We start from the raw sequence: 20,977 nt of genomic DNA on the forward strand, positions 1-20,977 counted from the left end.
TTTGTAATTCAGACATATTTTGTAGGGAGTTAATCCCATTTCTCCATGTTCTATCTTATCCCTCCTCTGTCATCCATTAACTTTAGCATCCATTGATGATTCTTACCTGAGTACCCTGGTGCTTGTATAAATAAATACATAAATATTTTAAAAAATCAATCAATCAATCAATATTCTTCACAGCAAAGAAAAACTGAACATATATGAAAACCAAAACCAATCAGGTTCAAGTGTTCCAGGGTGCAGCCAGTGGCGTAGGCACATGTAGTTGACTCTTAAACACCCGTTGCTCGTGACCAGGTCTTTGCTCTTTGTGACCTTGACGTTATCACGGTCATGTCCCTTTGTTTCAGTGTCCTTTCTTGTGGGTTTATCTGCTTTGTCCCTGATGTGTGTCTTATCAGGAGGCACATGGATATCAGTGTGACCCCAGCAGGCAGGATTAACCAAGCACTTGTCATAGCTCCATGTGAAATTATTAATTTCCCCTTTGTAATTCAGACATATTTTGTAAGAAGTTAATCCCATTTCTCCATGATCTATCTTATCCCTCCTCTGTCATCCGTTAACTTTAGCATCCACTGATGATTCTTATACCTGAGTACTCTGGTATCTGTCAAATGGTGGTACTCTTAACTCCAGCAGATGGTAATGTTTCTGTGCGACAGCTTTATATGGTCACAAGTACCCTCATCCTCCCCTGCAGACTTCACTCCTAAGCCTCAGAGCCTGCTGCCCTCTTCCAAGCCTGCAGTTTCCTCCCTCCCTGGACTCCAGGAGGAGGAGAGCTTGTCATAGTCGTTCCTGAAGTTGCTAAAGCTCATGGAATGCAGCCTGACCCATGATGTCACTCAGCTTGAAAGCTGAAATGCATCCAGAGGTCTGAGGGTTGTCAGCTGGGTGAGGGGCCCTGGCTAGCTCGCTGCTGCCTTGAGATCCCTTCACCACCCAGGCTACAAGGCAGCTTCCAGTTCTTCCCTGGGCCCCATCTAACCCTCTGGTTAGTTTGGTGTCCCTGAGAATAGGTCACTCTAATCAAAAGGGAAGGACAGCTCCTAACAGCCTGGGGCCGCCAGAGCCTCCAGGTAGCAATTGTCAGTTTCTCCCTGTCGCTCCCACTCCTGACCGCCTGTAGGCTCATATCCAGTGATACAAAGCTGCCACCTCTGGCTAAGATTTAGCTCTGTGGACTTAGAACTTTCCTGTCTGCCCTCCCTAACCCTCCAGCATCCTGTTGGAAAAGAAGCCCTTCTATCCCCCCATTAAATGCATCTGATTAGCCACAGAGAGAGGCTGGGACTGCCCAGCAGCCTCCTGCCCTGCTTAGGCGTCTTCCACGGTTCTGTCCAATCTTCTCATTTGTCCCCAACCCTTGTTCCCTAAGATGTGAGAGTTGGTCCTTACCCTGAAACTCATGGGAGGTGAGGTGGGAGGGGTGGGGAGGAGTAACAGGCAGCTCTTTCTGAGTTTCCTTTTTCCAAACACCAGCTTTACTATCTTTATATAGTGGGTTTTGCCAGGGACCACACATTAGAATTTCAGGTGATTTTACAGTGTGTTCTTTGTGGAGAATCACTGTTCCGTAAGAAGAATTAAAGGAAGTTTATCTTCTCTCTCCTCACCTTCCCCCAGCACTGACATGCCCTCGCTCACACACCCATGGGCACACCCTGGGAGACCCTGGGAAGGCAGCAGGCAGTAGGGAATTGTGTGACACAAGTGCACAGGCCTCTCGGTGCTCCCAGACCCTGGCTCCAGGAGCGGCTGAGTCCCAGGCAGACAGAATTTACTTGGGAGGTTGGCGGAGGGCACCTGCTGGTCCTGCCACAGAGCAGTCATGGGTGGGCCTGGTGGAGGTGGCTGGTCTGTGAGGGGGCAAAGCAGTTCTTCCAGTGGATTGAATAATTCCCAGCAAGCAACTCTATGATCAGAGTTCTGAATGGAAAGACAGCCCCACAGGGTCAGAGAAAGGGCCAGGGAGGGCAGTAGAGAGCTCCACAGCAGCCAGGTGAGAAATGATGAGGGTGGAGCCAAGAGCCTTGCTGCCAGGCTGCGGAAGACTGGAGGCTTTGGATAGTTGTGGGCGCTGCATTTCCCTGAATTTGGTCTCTGGCTAATTTGGAGGGAGCAGTTGGAGACAGGGAGCAGCCAGGTATCCTTTTACTGCAGGTCTTTATTGTATTGAGAGAGTCCTCAAATGATCTCCCAGTCTTGTCCATGCTGTTAACCTCCCCAGCACTAACCCTGGAAGGGCCTTTCATGTTTAGCCCCCTTATTTTGCAGTTAAGCTGAAACTTGCCCAAGGCCTCGTGGCTGGAGAAGCAGAGCAGGGCGCCACCTCAGTCTCCCCTGCGCCTTTTCTTTACCTGCCAGTTCTTTACCTGCCAGTCAGGTGTTGTGGCCAGGCAAGCCCTCATAAATTTGTCTGTAGCGAGCTTTTTGGTGCCAAAATGTTGTTTTTGCCTTGAAACTTCAAAGATAATTCCACAAGTAAGCTGGATCATAAAATGATTACACGTGGTGGCATTTTTGTCTTACTCAACCTGTAATGTCACCTGAACAATAATTGGAATTAAAAAATACTTTCAAATAGAGAGTATCGAGCAACCATACAGTTGTGTTTGGCACATGCTGGGCATTCACCAAATATCTGTCATGTGAAATGAATTGTGTGGACAAAGTCACCTTTCCTTGCCCCACATGGGGAGGGGTGCTTCCGAGCGCTCCGTGACTCACTGATACCAGTTGCTGATGCAGCTGTAATGTTGGTTGGAAACAGGGATAAAGTGAACACACACTGCTGTTTGTGGTCTTTGAGGGTTCTATTTTGGGGAGTGCCGTGTCTGTTTTTAGTTTGGAAAAACTGCCTTTTATGCACAAAAGCAAAGAAGGATAAATGTGTGCCACAAAGCACAGGGCTCACAGGACTGGATGCGTGGTGTTTTTGGCTTCTGGTGATGGTACTTTCAGGTCGTTAATTTCGCTTGAATCAAAAGCATCTATTTTTAAACAACTGATAAAATTTTAATTTTGGGGGGAAGGAGTTCTGTCAGCACTGAAAAGGTGGGAAGCCAGAGGTGTGACTTCCATGGGTGTTAAAGGGGTGTCCTGTCTTGTGGAGACAGACCTGAAGTTGGTCAGGAAAGGTGGGCAGGACAGAGTGGGGATGGAGCGGTGAGCTGCGTGGGGAGAGCAGAGATCACCTTTGGGGACTGTGCTGCTGAGGCAGGGTCTGCACATGCCCCCACCCTTAGTGGGGATGCCCTTGTGGTGAGTGACTCCACATCAGTCAGTGGGCTTTTCTGTCAAGGGCCAGCCAGTAAGTATCTTAGACTTTGTGGGCCACAAAGGATGCCTGTCTCGTGGACTCAGCTCTGCTGTTGTGATGAAAACAGCCATGGCGGGTAATTAAACAAGGGAGCAGTAATTAAACAAGGAGCGTGGCTGTGTTCCAGCAGAACTTTTAACAAGTAGCAGCCCGATTTTGGCCCACGGGCCCTCGTTTCCTGACTCCTTCTCCAGTTACTGACATGAGTGTTTTAGGTCTTGGCTCTGCTGCTACTCAACTGTTTGCTTGTCTGCTCAACCAGTTTCTCAAAATTCCGCCTCATCTGTGAAATGGGAATAATAACACCCAGGACTGGCATGAGATGACATGAAATTATATGTAAAATGCTGCTCAGAAAATAGTAGTTGCTACTGGATTTTTGGTGAGATACTTATCTCGCACAGCTGCATTTAAATCGTCGTTTATTCATTGGCTCACACATTTCATAAAAGCAGGCAAATTTATAACTTACATTTCTAATAAAAGGGCTGAGAACGCTAGCAGATGCCTGGAAATGCATTGCAAGAGGCTTCGGTTCTTTCCCTGAGTAGCAGGCCAGGATCGAGGCCCAGGAAATGGCAGGGGCTCTGTTCCTCATAGTCACGTTGGTACAGGTTGTTCGGATTTGCTTCTCTGCCATCCTGTGGCATTGTCCTCATATCCAGGTTACTGTGCTGGCGCCTGGGGAGATGGAGCCCAGCCTCCGGAAGGCTCTGCCAGGAGGGGAGCGTGAAACCTCTACTGGGGCTCCACTGGGGAGAATGGGTATGTAGCCACACCTAGCTGGCCTGGAGGCAGGTAGCCATGCCAGCCCATATTCTGTCACCTCAGAGGCAGGCAGGACAGAACCTGGCAGGCAGGTCACAGGCTGTGCCACGTGAGCAAAAGAAACCTTTGGGAACTGAGCGAGTCCAGAGCGGCCTTGTGTCTCTCTGTGGCTTGGTTTTGTTTCTCCGGCTGTAGTCTACCAAGGTCAGGTATTTAAAAAATTCAGTTGTGTACAGCAATTTAATTTTATTTGTAGGGTAAAAGCACTTAATATGATATCCAAATAGGAAACAGGCTTCTAATAAACATTTCCACTGGCGAGAATCATTGCCCATAGCAACTGATCATCACTATATTCTGTGGTTTTGGCCTTATGATTGCTGCGTTGTATGATGCTATTGTGATTTAACATTCAATGTCTATATCTACATAGATTGTGATTTAACATTATATATGTAGATATAGATATATAATGTTTAATCACAATAGCATCATACAACACAGATATAGATATATCTGCATATATATGTGTTTTTTTACAGAATGGAAATCATCCTGGCTATAGTAGTATGATAGATGGATTTGGCAGTATTCTCAAATATTGTATGAAATGAGCAAATCAGTGGCGATGGGAAACTTTCTCTCCAGAGTCTCCTTTTTAAATGTACGCTGTGTGGCTTTTAGCCTTACCCCTTCCATCACATTGAGCTTTCTGAATGCATTTGTGATTAAACTTGCATTTGGGGAGCATTGAAAGGCCTTGTCATTAGTTATCAGGGCTTAACCAGATGTTTATGCAAACAAATTAATGGGCTTGAATTTAAATAGATCCATAATTTGAGGGAGAATCTCAGGTTAGATAATACACTTATCTTTGGGAAGAAATAAAGCAGTTTGTAGTTCTTAACTGTTTTTTTAGATACCTACTTGTGAGTTAGTAGGTATAAAGTACTATAATATGCTATAAAATACTTACAATTAAAGTACTTTCCTTTTGCCTTTTAGGAATATGCCTATAGTTCATTGTGAATTGCTGAGATTACACACACCCCATGTAACATTTTAACATGTTTGGCTAGTACAACTGAACAGAAACCAGAGAGTTCATTCATATTTAAATTATGGCTTTTGTTGCTCCTGTTAGCTATTATTTTACAGTTTATGGTCTTCCTCATTATGTGATATCACTATTGTGGCTTTTCTCAATTATTTTGACAGTAATTGAACCCTCAGGTAGTTGGGCAAGAATAGTTACTGTTTCTTTGTAGCTCTCTGAGTTTTCCTGGTTTCTGCTGGTGTAGGTCCATTGTATAATAAATCCCCCTACCTTTCTCCCTTTCTTTTTTTTTTTTTTTTTGCAATCGCACAACATCCACACTGGACAATAGCAATGGGACACAAGAAAGTCGTGATCAAGAGACTGGAAAGAAAGACATTTTCATATCTTCTAGTATCAGTCCTATTTATGGGGTTCTAGTTAGTGTGCTTACTTTACGTTTATCTACTAATTTCTATGGACTCACTTGAGTCAAGATAATATGTAATTTGAATTTGAATCTGTAAAATTCTTTCCTCCAGCAACACACACACAATTTTTTTAATGGAGGAAAAAATTGTACTTCTAGCCTTTGGTTGACAGAGGACTTTTATTCCTTTACATTAGCCTTTAAGCAAATGCAATAGTGTAAATGTGTGGTTTTGACGTAATTTGAATTGCTACCTAATCTACATAATGGTTTCTCATGTGAAAAATGTGTGACTGTATATGGACAGAGTCAGAGAAAACGGGGGAGGGGGGAGCAAACCCTCTTAATTAGTCAAGATGACTTTACCTCAAATGTACCTTTTCGTTATTTCCTTTTAGAGTACGTGTGACCTGTGTACAAATTTATAAATGTCAGTAATGAAATAGAAGTTACTCATTCTTATGCTTAGGAGGGTTTGGTATCTCTAACTTAGAGATTACTTGGCCACCCTTCCTGGTAGTGGCTTTACTGCCTAAGACTCAGTAATCATAGCTCCAGGCACCGGGGAGAAGTCGTTTGAGTCACTTCCACTTTAAAAGCCAGCCGGCTGGCATTTAGATCCCACTTAGTTCTGGTGGCGGGCCAAGGCTGGTGGCTGCCCATAAGTAAGCAGAAGAGGAAGGAAGTGGGTGGAGAGGGAGGTGTGGAAATCCCTGCTGGGTGCAGTGACACTGTTCCTCAGTTGGCCCGTTTTCCTGGCATCCCCATTGTTGAGACTCACCGCCCCCACCTGTTAAGCAGAAGTGACCCTACTCTGCTGTCTGTGGCCAGGGAGCAGGCTTGCAAGGCGGGGACTTCTCCAGTTCAAGTCACCGGATGTGGAAGGCTGGTGCTGTCACCAGATCTTCTGCTCTGGGGATCCTTGCATTGTGTGCACATTTACTAAGGGACTTTTCCATTCTTTTCTTGGCTTTATGCTTTATCTCATCAACATTTGGCTCCAGGGAGTCTATATACTTGTTCAGAAAGTTTAAAGTAGTCATTTCTGGGTTTTAAACCTTTCTTATTGATTATGCCATTAAAATGTACACCTAAAATAGCATAAATTAATTAGGGATTTGGGGTAATACACATTTTTTTTTTCAATCAAGCACCTCGGAAGGGTTAAAGGACAAACGGGCTGCCTAATATTTATCTAGCCAGAGGATCATGTTGAATGGTTGTGTGAGGGAAGTAGCTTATTGTGGAGATACAAGAAGGTATAGATTATCCACATTTTAGAGTCCCGTTCTCTTGGCTGTTGCTGTATTTGTTGGGAGTCGGGAATGGGAGCAGAGCTGACAGGACACATCTGTCTCCTGTGGCTGGTTTGCCTGGCAGGCCCCGCAGACCAACACCATGAAGGAGGGTGGGAGTGGGGTAGGGCATCTTAGATGAGCAGGCAGAGGAGTATGCTGAGCACGCACTTTCTTTTCTAAGGTGTTAGTGCTTCTGCTTGTTGAATGTGAAGTTTCTCTTCACATTTCAGAGCTGACTGGCGCCACTGACAGTTTCCTATGATCAGCCTTTCTGTTCTTTGCAAAATGGCAATAATATCTATCCATTCATTTATTCAGCAGTTACTTACTCTACATTTACCTATGTGAAGCAACTGAAACAAAAATTAGTTTTGCCCTCAATGGATTTAAAATTGTGAGAATTTAATGAGCCTGTGCTGGGAGAGATGAAGGGTGGGGAAGCATGTTTTCATAATGGATATTAAAGGAACATTCTGCCTTTCATGTTGAGCTTTTTAGTTTAGATTGCTGTCGTAAAGAACAAAACATTTATTGTGAATTGTGAATCTCTTGCATTTTATTTCCACCTACCTCTTTCCGCAAAGGGTCTGAAGTTTGGTGTTTTCCTCTAAAGGTTTTGTTTTGCCTAGAGCAGCAAGTAGACAGATGAGTGAACAGATAGACAGAATTGATCTGACTGCCTTGGCCCTGTTTTGTGTGTCCCTGTTCTCCCAGCTACCCAGCCTGGTGCACTTCCCCTACCTTGTACCTGTCAGTTCGTTTTTTAGTTGTTGTTGTTGTTTTTTGTTGTTGTTGTGATTTGTGTTTTAGTGATCCCCTAGGCTGCAGCCAGGGGATCATATGGATTTTTTTGAGCAAGTGTGGGAGCTGGTATGTGGCCACTCACTGGCTGGCGTGGTGAGAGGGGATGTAGAGGTAGAGGCCAGCGGTGATGGACCAGGCACCTGCAGCGAAGCTGGTTTTTGGGAGACAGAGTTCTGCAGCATCCCTGTGAGCAGGCCCAGAGCTGAGTGGCAGTTGGGTGCTGCCCTTCTCCGCTCATCCTTTCTTTGCGCATGGTTTGTTGGCTTCTCCCACCTGGTGTACTTGACTTTAACATGACTGTTCACTGAGTCTTCCTGTTATAGAGCAACCCCGATATTAAACGGGTTCCTGGCTGTGGGTCCTCACCCGCGCGCTTTAAAGGGACTTATGAATACTCTACTACAGACACACACAAAAGGTTAATAAAAGGTTTATTTACAAGAGAAAAGGAAATAAGGAAAATGTACAACTCAGGGAGAAAATAGGGAAATAAAGTCTTTAATGCTTCCTACCCGATCCGACGACCTGGAAACCCAAAGTCACTCTCAGAGCTGGCCTGACGCTGCGAGCTGGCAGAGGGCCAAAAATGGGGGATCCCCAAAGCCCACGTGTCTGCCTTTTATATCCACCTGGCTGCTTAACCCCCCACCCCACCCCACCCCCCCCACCCCCGTCCCAGCCACCTTCCCTTTGGTGGTGATGGGATTTGGAGTTCCCAGTGTCTTTGGCTTTGACCTGGGGTGGGGGTGGAGTCCACAAAGCCTATATGGAATTAGCTTTGGGACATCCTTTTCCCCCTAACATTCCATGCCCCATTTGTGTAAACTTGGTTCACTGGCAATAGTGCCCATGCAGTCATTCTTCACAGTGCTGCTGAACTCACCTCTTATCTGTGTCAAGAGAAAGAAAGGTAATTTCTGGAAGCTGAAGTGCCCCTAGGTGAGATTCTAGGGATGGGAGTGTGACATGTTCTGACTGTGGCTGAGGGCTCCTCCTCCCCCTGCTGATTTTTCAAATCTGGGAATAGATCCCTTGCAAACTCTTGATTTCAGCACATTCACTTTGCTTCGTGTCTCATCCTTTACTATCAGCAGCTTTTGTTTTACTTGTCAAGTTTAATTCTCTATCATTTTGAAGTATGTCAGAGATCTCTAAAAGGTCTTTAATTTCAGAATTTGACGCTGTTCAAGACACATTCCTATAGTTTCCCTCTCTTTTTAACCCTTTTAAACCACTAAAGACCCAATTTAATTGCTGTGAAATACACTTGTATGAATGGAATCTTCAAAATACAAAATATCTAGACCTTGAATTTAGCTGGATGAAAATTGGTAAAAACCTATAGAGGGCCTCCCCTGGTGGCGCAGGCGGTTGAGCACTGCTCTGTGAAGCTGTCTGCAGCCTCTGCAGCACCGGTTCAATCCCAGCCGGCCAGCGAGAATCCCACAAGGCGAAGCAGACCTCTCCTGTCACGCCTGCTGCTCCCCTCAGCAGTGTATTTCGTCATTCTGCCTGTTCTGTTCCCCATTCTGTCTCTGGTGAATCCTCTCACCCTCCCACACATCTGGCCTGTACCCTGGTTCTTGTGTAAAATAAGTAAGTAAATCTTTAAAAAAAAAAAAAAAAAACCTATAGAAAGTTAATTTGGAGACACCTAGCAGGGACCTGTAGCATCAACCGTATATCCTGAGAGCCATGGACTTGCCCGGGTTGTGCTGGTGTCTTGACCTCATTATTATTTGCCTCTTTTATCTTAAAAGGTCCTTGTTTAAAAAATAAATCAAGAATTCCTAATATATGATAATGTTAAAGATCTAAAACTTGTGAATATGGTTATTTTGAAACTACTATCAGTTAAGACTTCTTGATATTTACACAACCTAGGTCTTTGAACCAGTTTTCAGATAAAAGAATAAGGAAACAAATTCTCTGCAGTGAATTGAAGCACTGTGTGAATCAGAAGTAGAAGGAGCTGTCACTTCGGAACAGCCATCATCTGTTGATGTGGCTGAGATATGCGTGTGAGGGATATTGAAGTAGACAGTTACTGGGGAGAACATGGCTTGGGGAGAAGTTGGCCTGCTTTGCAGGGGACGTTGCTAATGAAGACCATAGAAAGTATTTGTTAATTGAAGATTCATTGTGGGTAAGTTGCTGGGTATTCCCAGCTGGACTGGGAGTTCCTGGGAAGAGAGTGACCTTGATATTTATTAGCCCTCTCAGATGTACCGTAGAATGACTCAGAGCCTCAGGCCTCTCACAGAGAGGGAGATGGTTTTACTGGAGTCCAAGCTTATGAGGGAACTTTTTAGAACAGAGATTAAAAATGGCTGTTTTATGGGTGCTGGAAATGGAAGCTTTGGTGCATTTTTTAAAAGCAAAGAATAACTTGGTGGTTATTAAATAAACTGTGTGCATTGGTTTGTATCTCCTTTTGCTTTCCATCTTATAAATGTAAATTTTCCTGTCTCTACACCAAAGGCATTTACAAAAGGCATTGTCCGTAAGTTGAGGGGGATGCTAAATGACCTAAGGTTGTTATGTGATGCCAAGTTGGGCAGGGTGTTAGTTTCACCTTTACCTGTTAAATTCTCTCTGCTTAGCTGGAAAGTCTTAGGAGTGTGTTTGCCCCCTTAGAAAGGGAGCTGTGTCCATTACAACCACATATTCTATCCAGTCTTCTAGGTGGGTAACTATTTCAGAACATTTATGTTGTAACATTTAGTTAGTGTACTAAGTGAATCCTTTGGGTTAATAACATGGGTTGCGGGGGGAGGGCACCAACCAATCTGGGCATAGGTTTTGCAATATTTTTAATAAAAATAAATGCTCCCTTTTGTAAATTTCTCTCTCTCTCCCTCTCTCTCTCTTCTTCTGCAACAGATTTTCTTCATTTTTTAAAAAAGGGATTATAACACAACATTCTTTCAGTTAGACTTTGGAATTTAGCCAGAGGTGCCTACTACAAGTTCACTATAGTCTAAAATTCTCAGTCTGTGATGATTCCAGGGGGTTTTCAGGCCTCCATAAGCTCGTTAGTAATTTTCTCCTCTTCATGCCCATACCTTTAGCACACACACTTTGTGTTCCAGGTCAGCTCGCCTACCTTCAGGCACTGGGAGAGTAGCGGCCACAGACAGCCTCTAAAACATTTTGAAAAATGTATTCCTGAAAGTGTTTGGGGACACCGTGTCCTGGCAAGTGTGTAAGGAGTGATCAGTCATGTCTGGAAGACCTGTGTGCCTTGGAGGAGGCACCCTCTGGAATGTGCCTTGAATGTGGGGCTTGGGGAGCCAAGAATAAAATGTGCAGTCACGTTGGGTCTTCTGGGTAGTCAAAAACAAATGACAACTACATCTGTTGCCTAGAAAAATATGTGTTTTTAACGCGTGCTGCTGCATTTTGCATTTAAAAAAACATATAGTCCGAGGACCCCACCTCCATGCCGGTCACGCTAGCCAGCCCGTGTGTGTCAGTTACCGAGTGCGCTGCCCCTGCCTGGTGTCCACTGTCGTCTTCTGCACTGAAATTGTTCAACAGCATCTTGATTCTTGTGCTTGAAGACAGCATTTTATCATTCATCCAGTATCTGTTGAGGATCGTGTAATGTGTCAGGCGCTGAGCTGTGCTCTGGAGATAAAGGCAGGGGACCTTCCTGCTGTCTTCGCACATTCACCAGTTCCCTCAGTGTGCCACAGCAAGAAATGCCACAGGCGTGGCGCCCCCATAGCGGACATTTATCTCTCACTGGAGGCTAGAAGTTGGAGGTCAGGTACCAGCATGGTTGGATTTTAGAGGGGCCTTCTTCCTGGTCTACAGCTGGTCTCTTTCCTGCCGGTGAGGAAAGCATCTGGTCCCTTCATCCCAAACAAGGGCACCAGTCCAGTCATCATCAGGGGTCCCCACCCTCGTGATCCCATCCAACCTCAGTTACTTCCCAAAGGCCCCATCTTTAAAACCATCCTATTGGGAACTTAGGGCTTCAGCATATGAATCTGGGGGATACAAACATGCTTCGCACTCTTGTGGGACTTGCTGTGTTGCTAACTGGGGCGCATCTGTGGTGTTTACTGTGTCCTGTGTTAACCCTTCTGGATTCACTTCCTCACTGCAGAGGGGCACATGCTCTTCTAGCTTCCTGGGAAAGATGGATACAAGGTAGACTTGACTCACTGACTATCTGAAAATACCGCTTTTCCCCCCTTTTCTTGCTGGGCAGTTTGCTAGGAAGAGAATTCTGTATTGAAAATACCTTCCCACTTCAGAGGGCGTTCTTGAGCTCCCACGAGGGGTGTCTGCTCAGTGCCATTCTAGTTTCCCTCACTCACCAGGATCCCAGATTTTGGGGACATCTCTTGTCCACTGTACCCTTATGGTTTATTCCTTTTATATTTATTCTCTCTTCAGAGCATCATGCGGGCCATAAGTCTACAGTTTGTATTTTAGGAAGACCATTTTTGCCACTTTGCCAAGAACAGAGTTGAGAGAACAGGATTCTGCAAGGACGCCTGTTGGGAGGCTGAGGTCTGAAGGCCCGGGGTGGGGTTGGCAGCATCTTCAAAGGGGAAAGGCAGGAAAACCACCTGCTTCAGACTCCTGACCCGCAAGCAGCTCCCCAGGCCAAAGTGATGTCTGCGTGTGGACATTCTCGGAAGTGGGGGGACCTCTAGGTGCCATGCTGCTTCATGCTCATTGTTAAAGTTTGGACATTATAAGCAGACAAATGGAAATAATATGTAATTATAAACACACATATAAAATATCTACATTATTACAGACAGAGCCTTCTGTCACAGAGTGAACAGTAATTATTTCACCAGTCCCCAGTCGCAGGGCTTTCTTTGCTGTGTGGAGTGTTGCTGCGAGCCTGGAGCAGTCCTTTCTCACCGGTGTCTGCAGGTGGAGTCATGGGGGGAGAGGCACGCAGTTAATTGCCGTCCGCTGTAAGGCTCACCATGTTAAACTGCAAGGGTGGCCTCTCGGCTGCTCCTTGCTGCAGTTGACAGTCGAGGGCGAGTGGGAAGGGCTCCGTTTGTTTCTTAGGAGTTGCCGTACTGGTTTCCGCTCTGGTTTACATTCCCACCAACCGTGGGCCACAGGTTAAATTCTCTCCACATCCTCAGCAGCTCTTGTTTCTTGTCTTTTTGGAACTCTGCATCCTCACAGACGTGAGGCGATATCTCATTGCTGTTTTGATTTGCATTCCCGGCAGTCAGTGGTGATGAGCACCTTTTCTCGCGCCTGCGGTTGTCTGCGCATCTTTGGAGAAGCTTCTGACCAGATCGTCTGTCTCTTTTCAGCCAGGTGGTTTTTTGTTGAGTCAAAGGAGCACTTCATGTCTTTTGGATATTAGCCCTGTCAAATGTCTGATTTGTGAGTCTCTTCTCCCACTCAGTAACTTACATTTTCATTTTGGCAGTGGTTTCTTTGTGTAAAAACTTTAGTTTGACATATTTTTGTTTCCCTTGCCAGTGGAGATGAGTCCACAAAGACATTCCAGGTCGACCAGCTCCCACCTATGTTATCTTCTGCAGGTGTTCACTTTAATGTTGTTTTATCAGTTATCACTCTGTGGCCGGGCCTTCCAGCCCTTGGAGGTGTTCACGCCTCAGTTGTTTTCAACTTCCTCTCAGCAAACCCCAGGTCGCTGCTTTACTTCAGGCCACTTTAGCCAAGTGTTTGAGTTTTGCTTTCCCATAGTTTCTAAATTCTAAAAATAGATTCTTCTATAGAATCTAAAATTCCACATTGCTAAGTGCCACTGTTTGCAGTGCAGTGGCTGAGAGAGGCGGACACTGTGTGTGTGTGTGTGTGTGTGTGTGTGTGTCTGTGTGTATGTGTGCATGTACCTACCCTGGGGGCAGCCCAATGCCTCTTGACTCACAGAAAAGGCCAAGTTCTCAAGAGTTCTCCAAGGTCACATACGCCTGGTGTCTTTTTTCTTTATTTAAACTTTACTCCCTTTTGATTAATTACAACTCTTGGAAATATTTCAGTAGCTCACTCCATGTACGGACCTCCCGTGCGGATCATTGATGATGTGGGAAGCAGAGTCGGAGTCGGTGAGGGCGCCTGCAGAGGTGTGCTCCTTGCTGACTCCTGCCCCAGGAGCAGTCCTCGGGTTTCCTACAAGCGAGAGCCAGGTTCAAGGAGGTCGTGTCTGTCAGCCTCACAGCTCTGAGGAGGGGTGGGGCTGTCCAGGACCTTCTTTGCTTTTTCTGTTAAACCTTTCTTTGGAATGCTTTTCGCTTCTTTCTGACTTACTCATTTTATTGGTCATGTGTAGTGTCACATAGTATTGTATAGAAAGAAAATGGGATGCAAAACTGCTAACTGGTGTTTTCTGTATGATGGTATTTGCAGTGGGTTCAGAATAAAGACGCAAAAAGATAGCTGCCCACAAGCAAACTACTCGGTCCAAATGCATTTCACTCTTATCAAGAGTTGATATTTGAACAAAAACCAAAATTGAACCGCACATGATATAAGACTAATTTAAAGATGTAAATAACCAATCTCAGAGGTTGTTTTTATTTAAAATGTCTTGCACATTTTTAACCTTCATTCCAGACTTGTAAATGTTCATCATCATCTTGCCTCGGTGTACTGAGAATTAAGTATTTTCCCTCCCTAACTTGAGGGAACCCTTTTGGCTCATGGGCCTCAAGCTTATGTCCCCCCAAACCTGTATCAGAGCTCAGAGGTAGAGTTGGGGAGAGCAGTGAGCTCCCTACTGTCTCTGCCCTTCATCGTGGCAGAGCTGTGTGAGCACGGGTGTAAGTAAGCTGCCCACCCCCGGGCCCCAGCCCCCCCACCTGCACAGAGGCTGTGGGGAGGCCCTCCTGGCACATGAACAAGCCAGCTGTGAAGGACTTCCAAGGTGTGCACTTCCGGTGCCCTGGCACAGCCGTCGTTTCTCCCAGAACACGCCCCTCTGGGAGGCAGGCCTGCTCCTGCAGGTCAGCTCCTGCTCGTTAGCTCCCCGGAGGCAGCTAATCCCGGGCTTGGGTGCTCTACTCCAGGAATTCTCCTTTTGGCTCCTGTGTGGTTGGGTCCTATCCAGAGTAGCCCATGGTCTGCTGCTCCAGGCCGATGGGCACCCCTGTCCTGGGTTTTAGTCTTCCGTGAGGTTCTTGATGCTCGGGCCCCTTTCATGGGACCAGGGGACTCGGGATGACATTCCTACCAGGCACGCTGACTCGGTGCACTGTCATCTTGAGATTGCACTTTTTCTTAATGGGGAAACTTCTTCATTCCTGTTTGCCTACAAAATTACATTGGTTGGCTGGCCAGTGAACATGAGGTATTGTTTCTTTAACCAGTTTATATCTATGAAGCTCTTGGGCTACTATTGACAGAACTTTACTTACGTCCTTTGGTGGACTGTAGCTCATTGAGAAGTATTTCTAATATTTAGTATTTTTTCCTGGAGTATGCAGACATGAAAAGAAATACGAGAATAGAGCAACAGTCACACAATTCTATAGCAATCTTTTCTTTTTCTTAACAGATGCAGCAGCTTTTTTATGAGAATTATGAACAGAACAAAAAGGGGTACATTAGAGATCTCCATAACAGTAAGATCCACCGAGCCATCACACTGCACCCCAACAAAAACCCTCCCTACCAGTACCGGCTCCACAGCTACATGCTCAGCCGCAAGATCGCCGAGCTTCGCCACCGCACCATTCAGCTGCACCGAGAGATTGTCCTGATGAGCAGGTACAGCAACACCGAGATCCATAAAGAAGACCTGCAGCTGGGGATCCCCCCTTCCTTCATGCGGTTCCAGCCCCGCCAGCGGGAGGAGATTCTGGAATGGGAGTTTCTGACCGGGAAGTATTTGTATTCGGCTGCTGATGGCCAGCCCCCTCGAAGAGGGATGGACTCTGCCCAGAGGGAAGCCTTGGATGACATTGTCATGCAGGTCATGGAGATGATCAATGCCAACGCCAAGACCCGGGGCCGCATCATCGACTTCAAGGAGATACAGTACGGCTACCGCCGCGTGAACCCCATGTACGGCGCCGAGTACATCCTGGACCTGCTGCTCCTGTACAAGAGGCACAAAGGGAAGAAGATGACGGTGCCTGTGCGGAGGCACGCGTACTTGCAGCAGACCTTCAGCAGGATTCAGTTCGTGGAGCACGAGGAGCTGGATGCAAAGGAATTGGCCAACAAGATTAATCAAGAATCCGGATCCTTGTCCTTCCTCTCAAATTCCCTAAAGAAGCTTGTTCCCTTTCAGCTCCCCGGGTCAAAGAGCGAGTATAAAGAACCCAAAGAGAAAAAGATAAACATACTGATTCCTTTGTCTGGACGTTTTGATATGTTTGTGAGATTTATGGGAAACTTCGAGAAGACATGTCTCATTCCAAATCAGAACGTCAAGCTCGTCGTTCTGCTTTTTAACTCTGACTCCAACCCTGACAAGGCCAAGCAAGTCGAACTCATGAGGGATTATCGCGTTAAGTACCCGAAAGCTGACATGCAGATTTTGCCAGTGTCTGGAGAGTTCTCAAGAGCTCTGGCCCTTGAAGTAGGATCTTCCCAGTTTAATAATGACTCTTTGCTCTTCTTCTGTGATGTCGACCTCGTGTTTACTACAGAATTCCTTCAGCGATGTCGAGCAAATACCGTTCTGGGCCAACAAATATATTTTCCAATCATCTTCAGCCAGTACGATCCAAAGATTGTTTATAGTGGGAAAGTTCCCAGTGACAACCATTTTGCCTTTACTCAGAAAACTGGCTTCTGGAGAAACTATGGGTTTGGCATTACTTGCATTTATAAGGGAGATCTTGTCCGCGTAGGAGGCTTCGATGTTTCCATCCAGGGATGGGGGCTCGAGGACGTGGACCTTTTCAACAAGGTGGTCCAGGCAGGTTTGAAGACATTTAGAAGCCAAGAAGTAGGAGTAGTCCACGTCCACCACCCTGTCTTTTGCGATCCCAATCTTGATCCCAAACAGTACAAAATGTGCTTGGGGTCCAAAGCATCAACGTATGGGTCCACACAGCAGCTGGCTGAAATGTGGCTAGAGAAAAACGACCCAGGTTACAGTAAAAGCAGCAATAATAACGGCTCAGTGAGGACAGCCTGATGTCCAGCTCTGCTGGAAAAAGACATTTTTAATTATCTAATTTATTTTTCAGAAATTTTTTGTATGCTCAGTTTTTGAAGTCCATATGAGGATATATTTTACACGTGATTTTTCTTACAAAGGACTCTTTGGAGATTGAGCTTTTTGAACAAAAATGTGATCATGTTTGCCTTTGAACACATTTCTTCGCTGGACCTTATGTAGCAGACCTGCTTAATTATAACTTGAAATGTACCTGATGGACACTTTTCAACAGTTCCTTTTCAGACTCCTTTGCTACAGTCCTATGGCAGAAAACATGAACTTTCCTGCAAAGTATTATTGTAACAAGACACTGTAACTGTGGTAAATGTTTTCTAGTAACTGTTAACTTTGCACAGATTCTACCTTTTGGGTTTTTTTTTTTTTTTTTTTTTAACCATGATTTTGTTTTAAAGCCATTTTGTGTTTCCTTAGTAAAAGAGATGTGACAGTCGCTGTATCATCACCTTCAGGAGAGCTTTCCAAAGTTGATTCTTCCCCCTAAACTTGTGCTCGTGTGGTCTCACAGGGTTTAAAAGGCAGGAGAAGCAGAGAGCGCACAGTAGGAACCATGGCTGTTACTCTTGTAGTCCGTGTCGCCTGCATGGACCCGGCATTAAATTTCAGGGAGGATTGGGCATTTTCTGTCTTCCTGATCCTTCTCTTTAAAAGGTAAAATGTTAATATTTAGAATGAAAACATTGGGGGAAAAATATATCTTGTTTTGGTTACTTCATCCTGTCCTGCACTATGTTTGTGGAGATAGGTCTTCCGTTCTTTAATTACTGTTTTGTTTTATCCTTTGTGTCTGAAATACCTTTAATTTATTTAATATCCATTGTTTAGAACGCTGCCATTTCTTGAGTACCTATCAGTTACTAGTATTTATGTGTATCAGGAGTGTGTTTAGTATGTTTTATTTGCAGTAAACTGATCTCCAAAGATTTCCTTTTGAAAATGCTTCCCCCCCTCCTTAATTTTTACATTCCTCACTGTTTTACTAAATATTAAGTGTTCTTTGACAATTTTGGTGCTCACATGTTTTGGGGACAACAGTGAAATGAATCTGTTCATTACACCAGAAAGTTTGTTTGTTTTAAACTCACGTATCAAATGTGCCTTAATAAATTTCTTTTTCATTTAGATTTCCAACAGGAATAGACTTGCCATTTTAATACACACCAGTGGAGATCTGCTTATTTGTAAATAGCCTATTGCTCATTTGGAAAAATAAACCAGTGAACAATATTTTTCTATTGTACTTTTCAGTACCATTCTGTCTCATTACTCCTGTTTTAGCTGAAGATTGTATTACATTCGCAGAGTAAAAAACTTAAAATGCTGATTCATAAAGTTTTTTGATTTATTTGAGAATATTTATGTGGAACGGTATGAAAGTGAAATGAAACTTACAAGTGCTTCTTCCTCTACTTTTTCCTGGAGTGAATTTTCCCTTTCTCTACCTCATCTGCCTGAGTCTTTGTTCTCTGGAACAAGGGTATTCAGACAATGTCCATCCAGGCCCCTCTGCTGCTTATACAAATGTACCTTCCGGGCCCTAGAATAGACTGCAGAGCAGGGCCCTCCAGCAGCTGCTTCTTGACATGTGTACCAGCGTCTTCAGGACTTGGGGATCACCAGCTGCAGGGTAAAGTGCGAACAGTTGTTAGAGAATCCAAGAATCGAGAAGGTAAGATCTTTGATGCCAAGGTGCAAGCTTTGTGGGTGGGAATTCCATCCCTGCACAGGTATTTACCACGGGGTGACTGCAGAGACCCAGAGTCACGGCGTGCTCACAGCAGGCATGGCTGGCAAGTAGCGTAATGCCGCTTTACTTTGGGGGGTGTTTCCTTTCTCCTTGGAAGAAAGCACATTTTCATTCTTCAATAGGGAAGATCATGATACGCATCTAGATAGATAATAAGTTCCCTCCTTATCATAGTGAACTAGAGAGTAGCAATAGATTTATCCAGCTTGAAATCCTTCGCGTGTCTTGATGGTACATTCTGAAAAATTTCCCTTCACTTCCCAGACTCCCACTCCTGTCCCCATCCAATCCTGATGATTGTGGAGGTGCTGCTCCCCCTTCATCAAGGCTCAGTCTCTTTGGTGGCCCTATAGGAGACCCCTCCAGACTGTCCCCTGCTGGAGTTGGACTCCTTTCTTCTGGGCCCCTCCCCTGGTAGTTGCCTGCCTAGACTCTCCACTGGCCTCAGGCTCACTCCATTTCTCACTCCTCAGCCACTCCGGAGTCCATCTGCCATGGTGCCTTTGCCTAAGTCACCCCTCCAAATCCCAGCCCCAGTGTCCTCTGCCTGGAGAGTGAGCTGTAGACAGTGGAAGCGGGAGAGCCTTGTCTGAGGGCACAGGGCTTGCCAAATGTTGATGCGCGCTCCACTTCTGGAAGGCAGGATCACATTCCTGAAACTTTCTCTGGGCCGGTGTGAGACTGTAAGCTCGGGAACCGAGGCACTCGATCATGTTTGGAGACGGCCTCGTGTGCAGTGTAGGCGGTGTGTGACCATCCCTTTTCTAGGCCGCAAACCAGGCAGACACAGCAAAGGCAGTGCACACCCTTCCTCTGGGAGCAGAGGGCGGATGGTGCTGGTGAGCCCGCTGCCTGGCACAGGAGCTCTGACCTGCAGGAACCAGCCTTCACTCAGCCTCCCCGAGCACTGTCAGCTCAGGGGATAAGTTCTTGATCTCTGTAGTCAGTCTGTCTGAGCCTCCTTCCTGCCCGGCCCTCTGACCACATCCTGTTTCACAAAGTCCTCAGTCTGGCCATGTGCTCTCCCTGTTGTGCAGACCACAGACACATGGGCGCAGTTTATGCACTTCCACACCGCAGAGGCTCACCTTTGCCATGGTATGTGACCATGACATCCTTTTCCCTTCAATTCTGTGACCTTGAAAGGCCACCTGGGGCCGGGGATGTGTGGCGGGGTTGAGGGGGCTCTGCTGCCACCTCCACCCACTATGTGGAGTAAGGTGCCCGTGTGCGCCTCACCCACCTCTTGAGTGGTTAGGTGCAGGGGAAAGGTGGGTTTTCAGTGCTATTTCTTGCCTCTCAGCCTGTCCTCCAGGAAGGCGAGGCCTGTGTGGGTGACCAAGGGGCTCTGCCTGGAGCCCCAGAACGCTGTGCTTTCTTGTCATGGAGGGAAGCCAGTGCCGGCCCCAGGGGTTAGGCTGTATTGCTGTGTGTAAATTGCTATAATCACTCTCTGCAAAGGAGCTTATGTGCCCGTGAGCGTGAGTGGGGCCAGCAGGGCTGCTGAGGTGGCTGCCAGGGCTGCACCTGCCAGTGGGGCCCCCTTTGCTTTCCCAGCTGTGAAGGATTGAAGGGAAAAGGCTGCTTAGTCTGACTTGTTCTAAATACAATGAAAGTGTAAATGTTACCGGGCAGTGGGTCAAATTACAGCAACTTACTTGTGTGACTTCCAGTAGGGGAAAAAATAAAAACTCATTTTGTAAAACTCATGTTTGCTATTCAGGGCTTTGCTTGCTTGCTTGCTTGCTTGTAGGGATGTGTGTGCATATAAGGGGGTTGGTGAAAAATCTTCCCCCAGAAACCATAGGGCCAACCAGATTAAGCACTGGTATATTATCAGTGTGCTTAAATGCCTGTCAGATATTTTTTAGTGCCTTTCATTTGCCATTAGTTATATTCCTATTATGAGGGTCTTCATTCCTTACTGCTGGAGACAAAAATAAAATTTTGTCCTTGCAAGAACATTCTAGCTTAATTTCCTTTGAATTGGTAGGAGCTGTCAGTTATGCCTGACTGATTTCTAATGAGAAAATGGAAGAAATTATTTAATAATGCAAATTAGGCAAGCTCTGGGGTCTATTTAAACAAAGCTGATGTATCTTACTGAACTTTCCTCCATGAAGCCATCCATCCTGGGTAAATGGGAGAAGCTGCCCGGCTGCTCCCACTCTATCCTTTTGCTAGTTGGCCACAACTCACCCGCTTCAGGCAGCCACCGCCACCACAGGCCGAGCTACTGCAACAGACAAGTCTGGCAGAGAAAAGAAAACGCTTGTAGTCAGACCTCAGAGGGACCTTCAGACTCATTCACTCTGGATTAAGTCTGGAACTTTCTTTAAACAAATGTGTGTGACTATCTGTTCCATGACCTAAGAGGTCATCTTTTGCTCAGAAAGCCCCTTGAGTACCTTGAGGTCATGA

General features: G+C 45.8%; 1 protein-coding gene across 1 annotated transcript in view; it reads left to right on the forward strand.

Annotated features, from left to right (window-relative positions):
- The window catches only part of CHSY1 (chondroitin sulfate synthase 1), a gene marked incomplete at both ends in the record, with an annotated part of 56,332 nt that extends 39,565 nt beyond the window's left edge, over window positions 1-16,767 (forward strand). The window contains one exon of the mRNA XM_084254483.1: window positions 15,175-16,767. Within this exon, the coding sequence (XP_084110609.1) occupies window positions 15,175-16,767 (1,593 nt within the window). The remainder of the gene's footprint in view (window positions 1-15,174) is intronic.
- Window positions 16,768-20,977: the final 4,210 nt, after the last annotated feature.

Source organism: Talpa europaea, assembly GCF_964194135.1.
Source record: "Talpa europaea genome assembly, chromosome: 14".
Classification (NCBI taxonomy): Eukaryota; Metazoa; Chordata; class Mammalia; order Eulipotyphla; family Talpidae; genus Talpa; species Talpa europaea.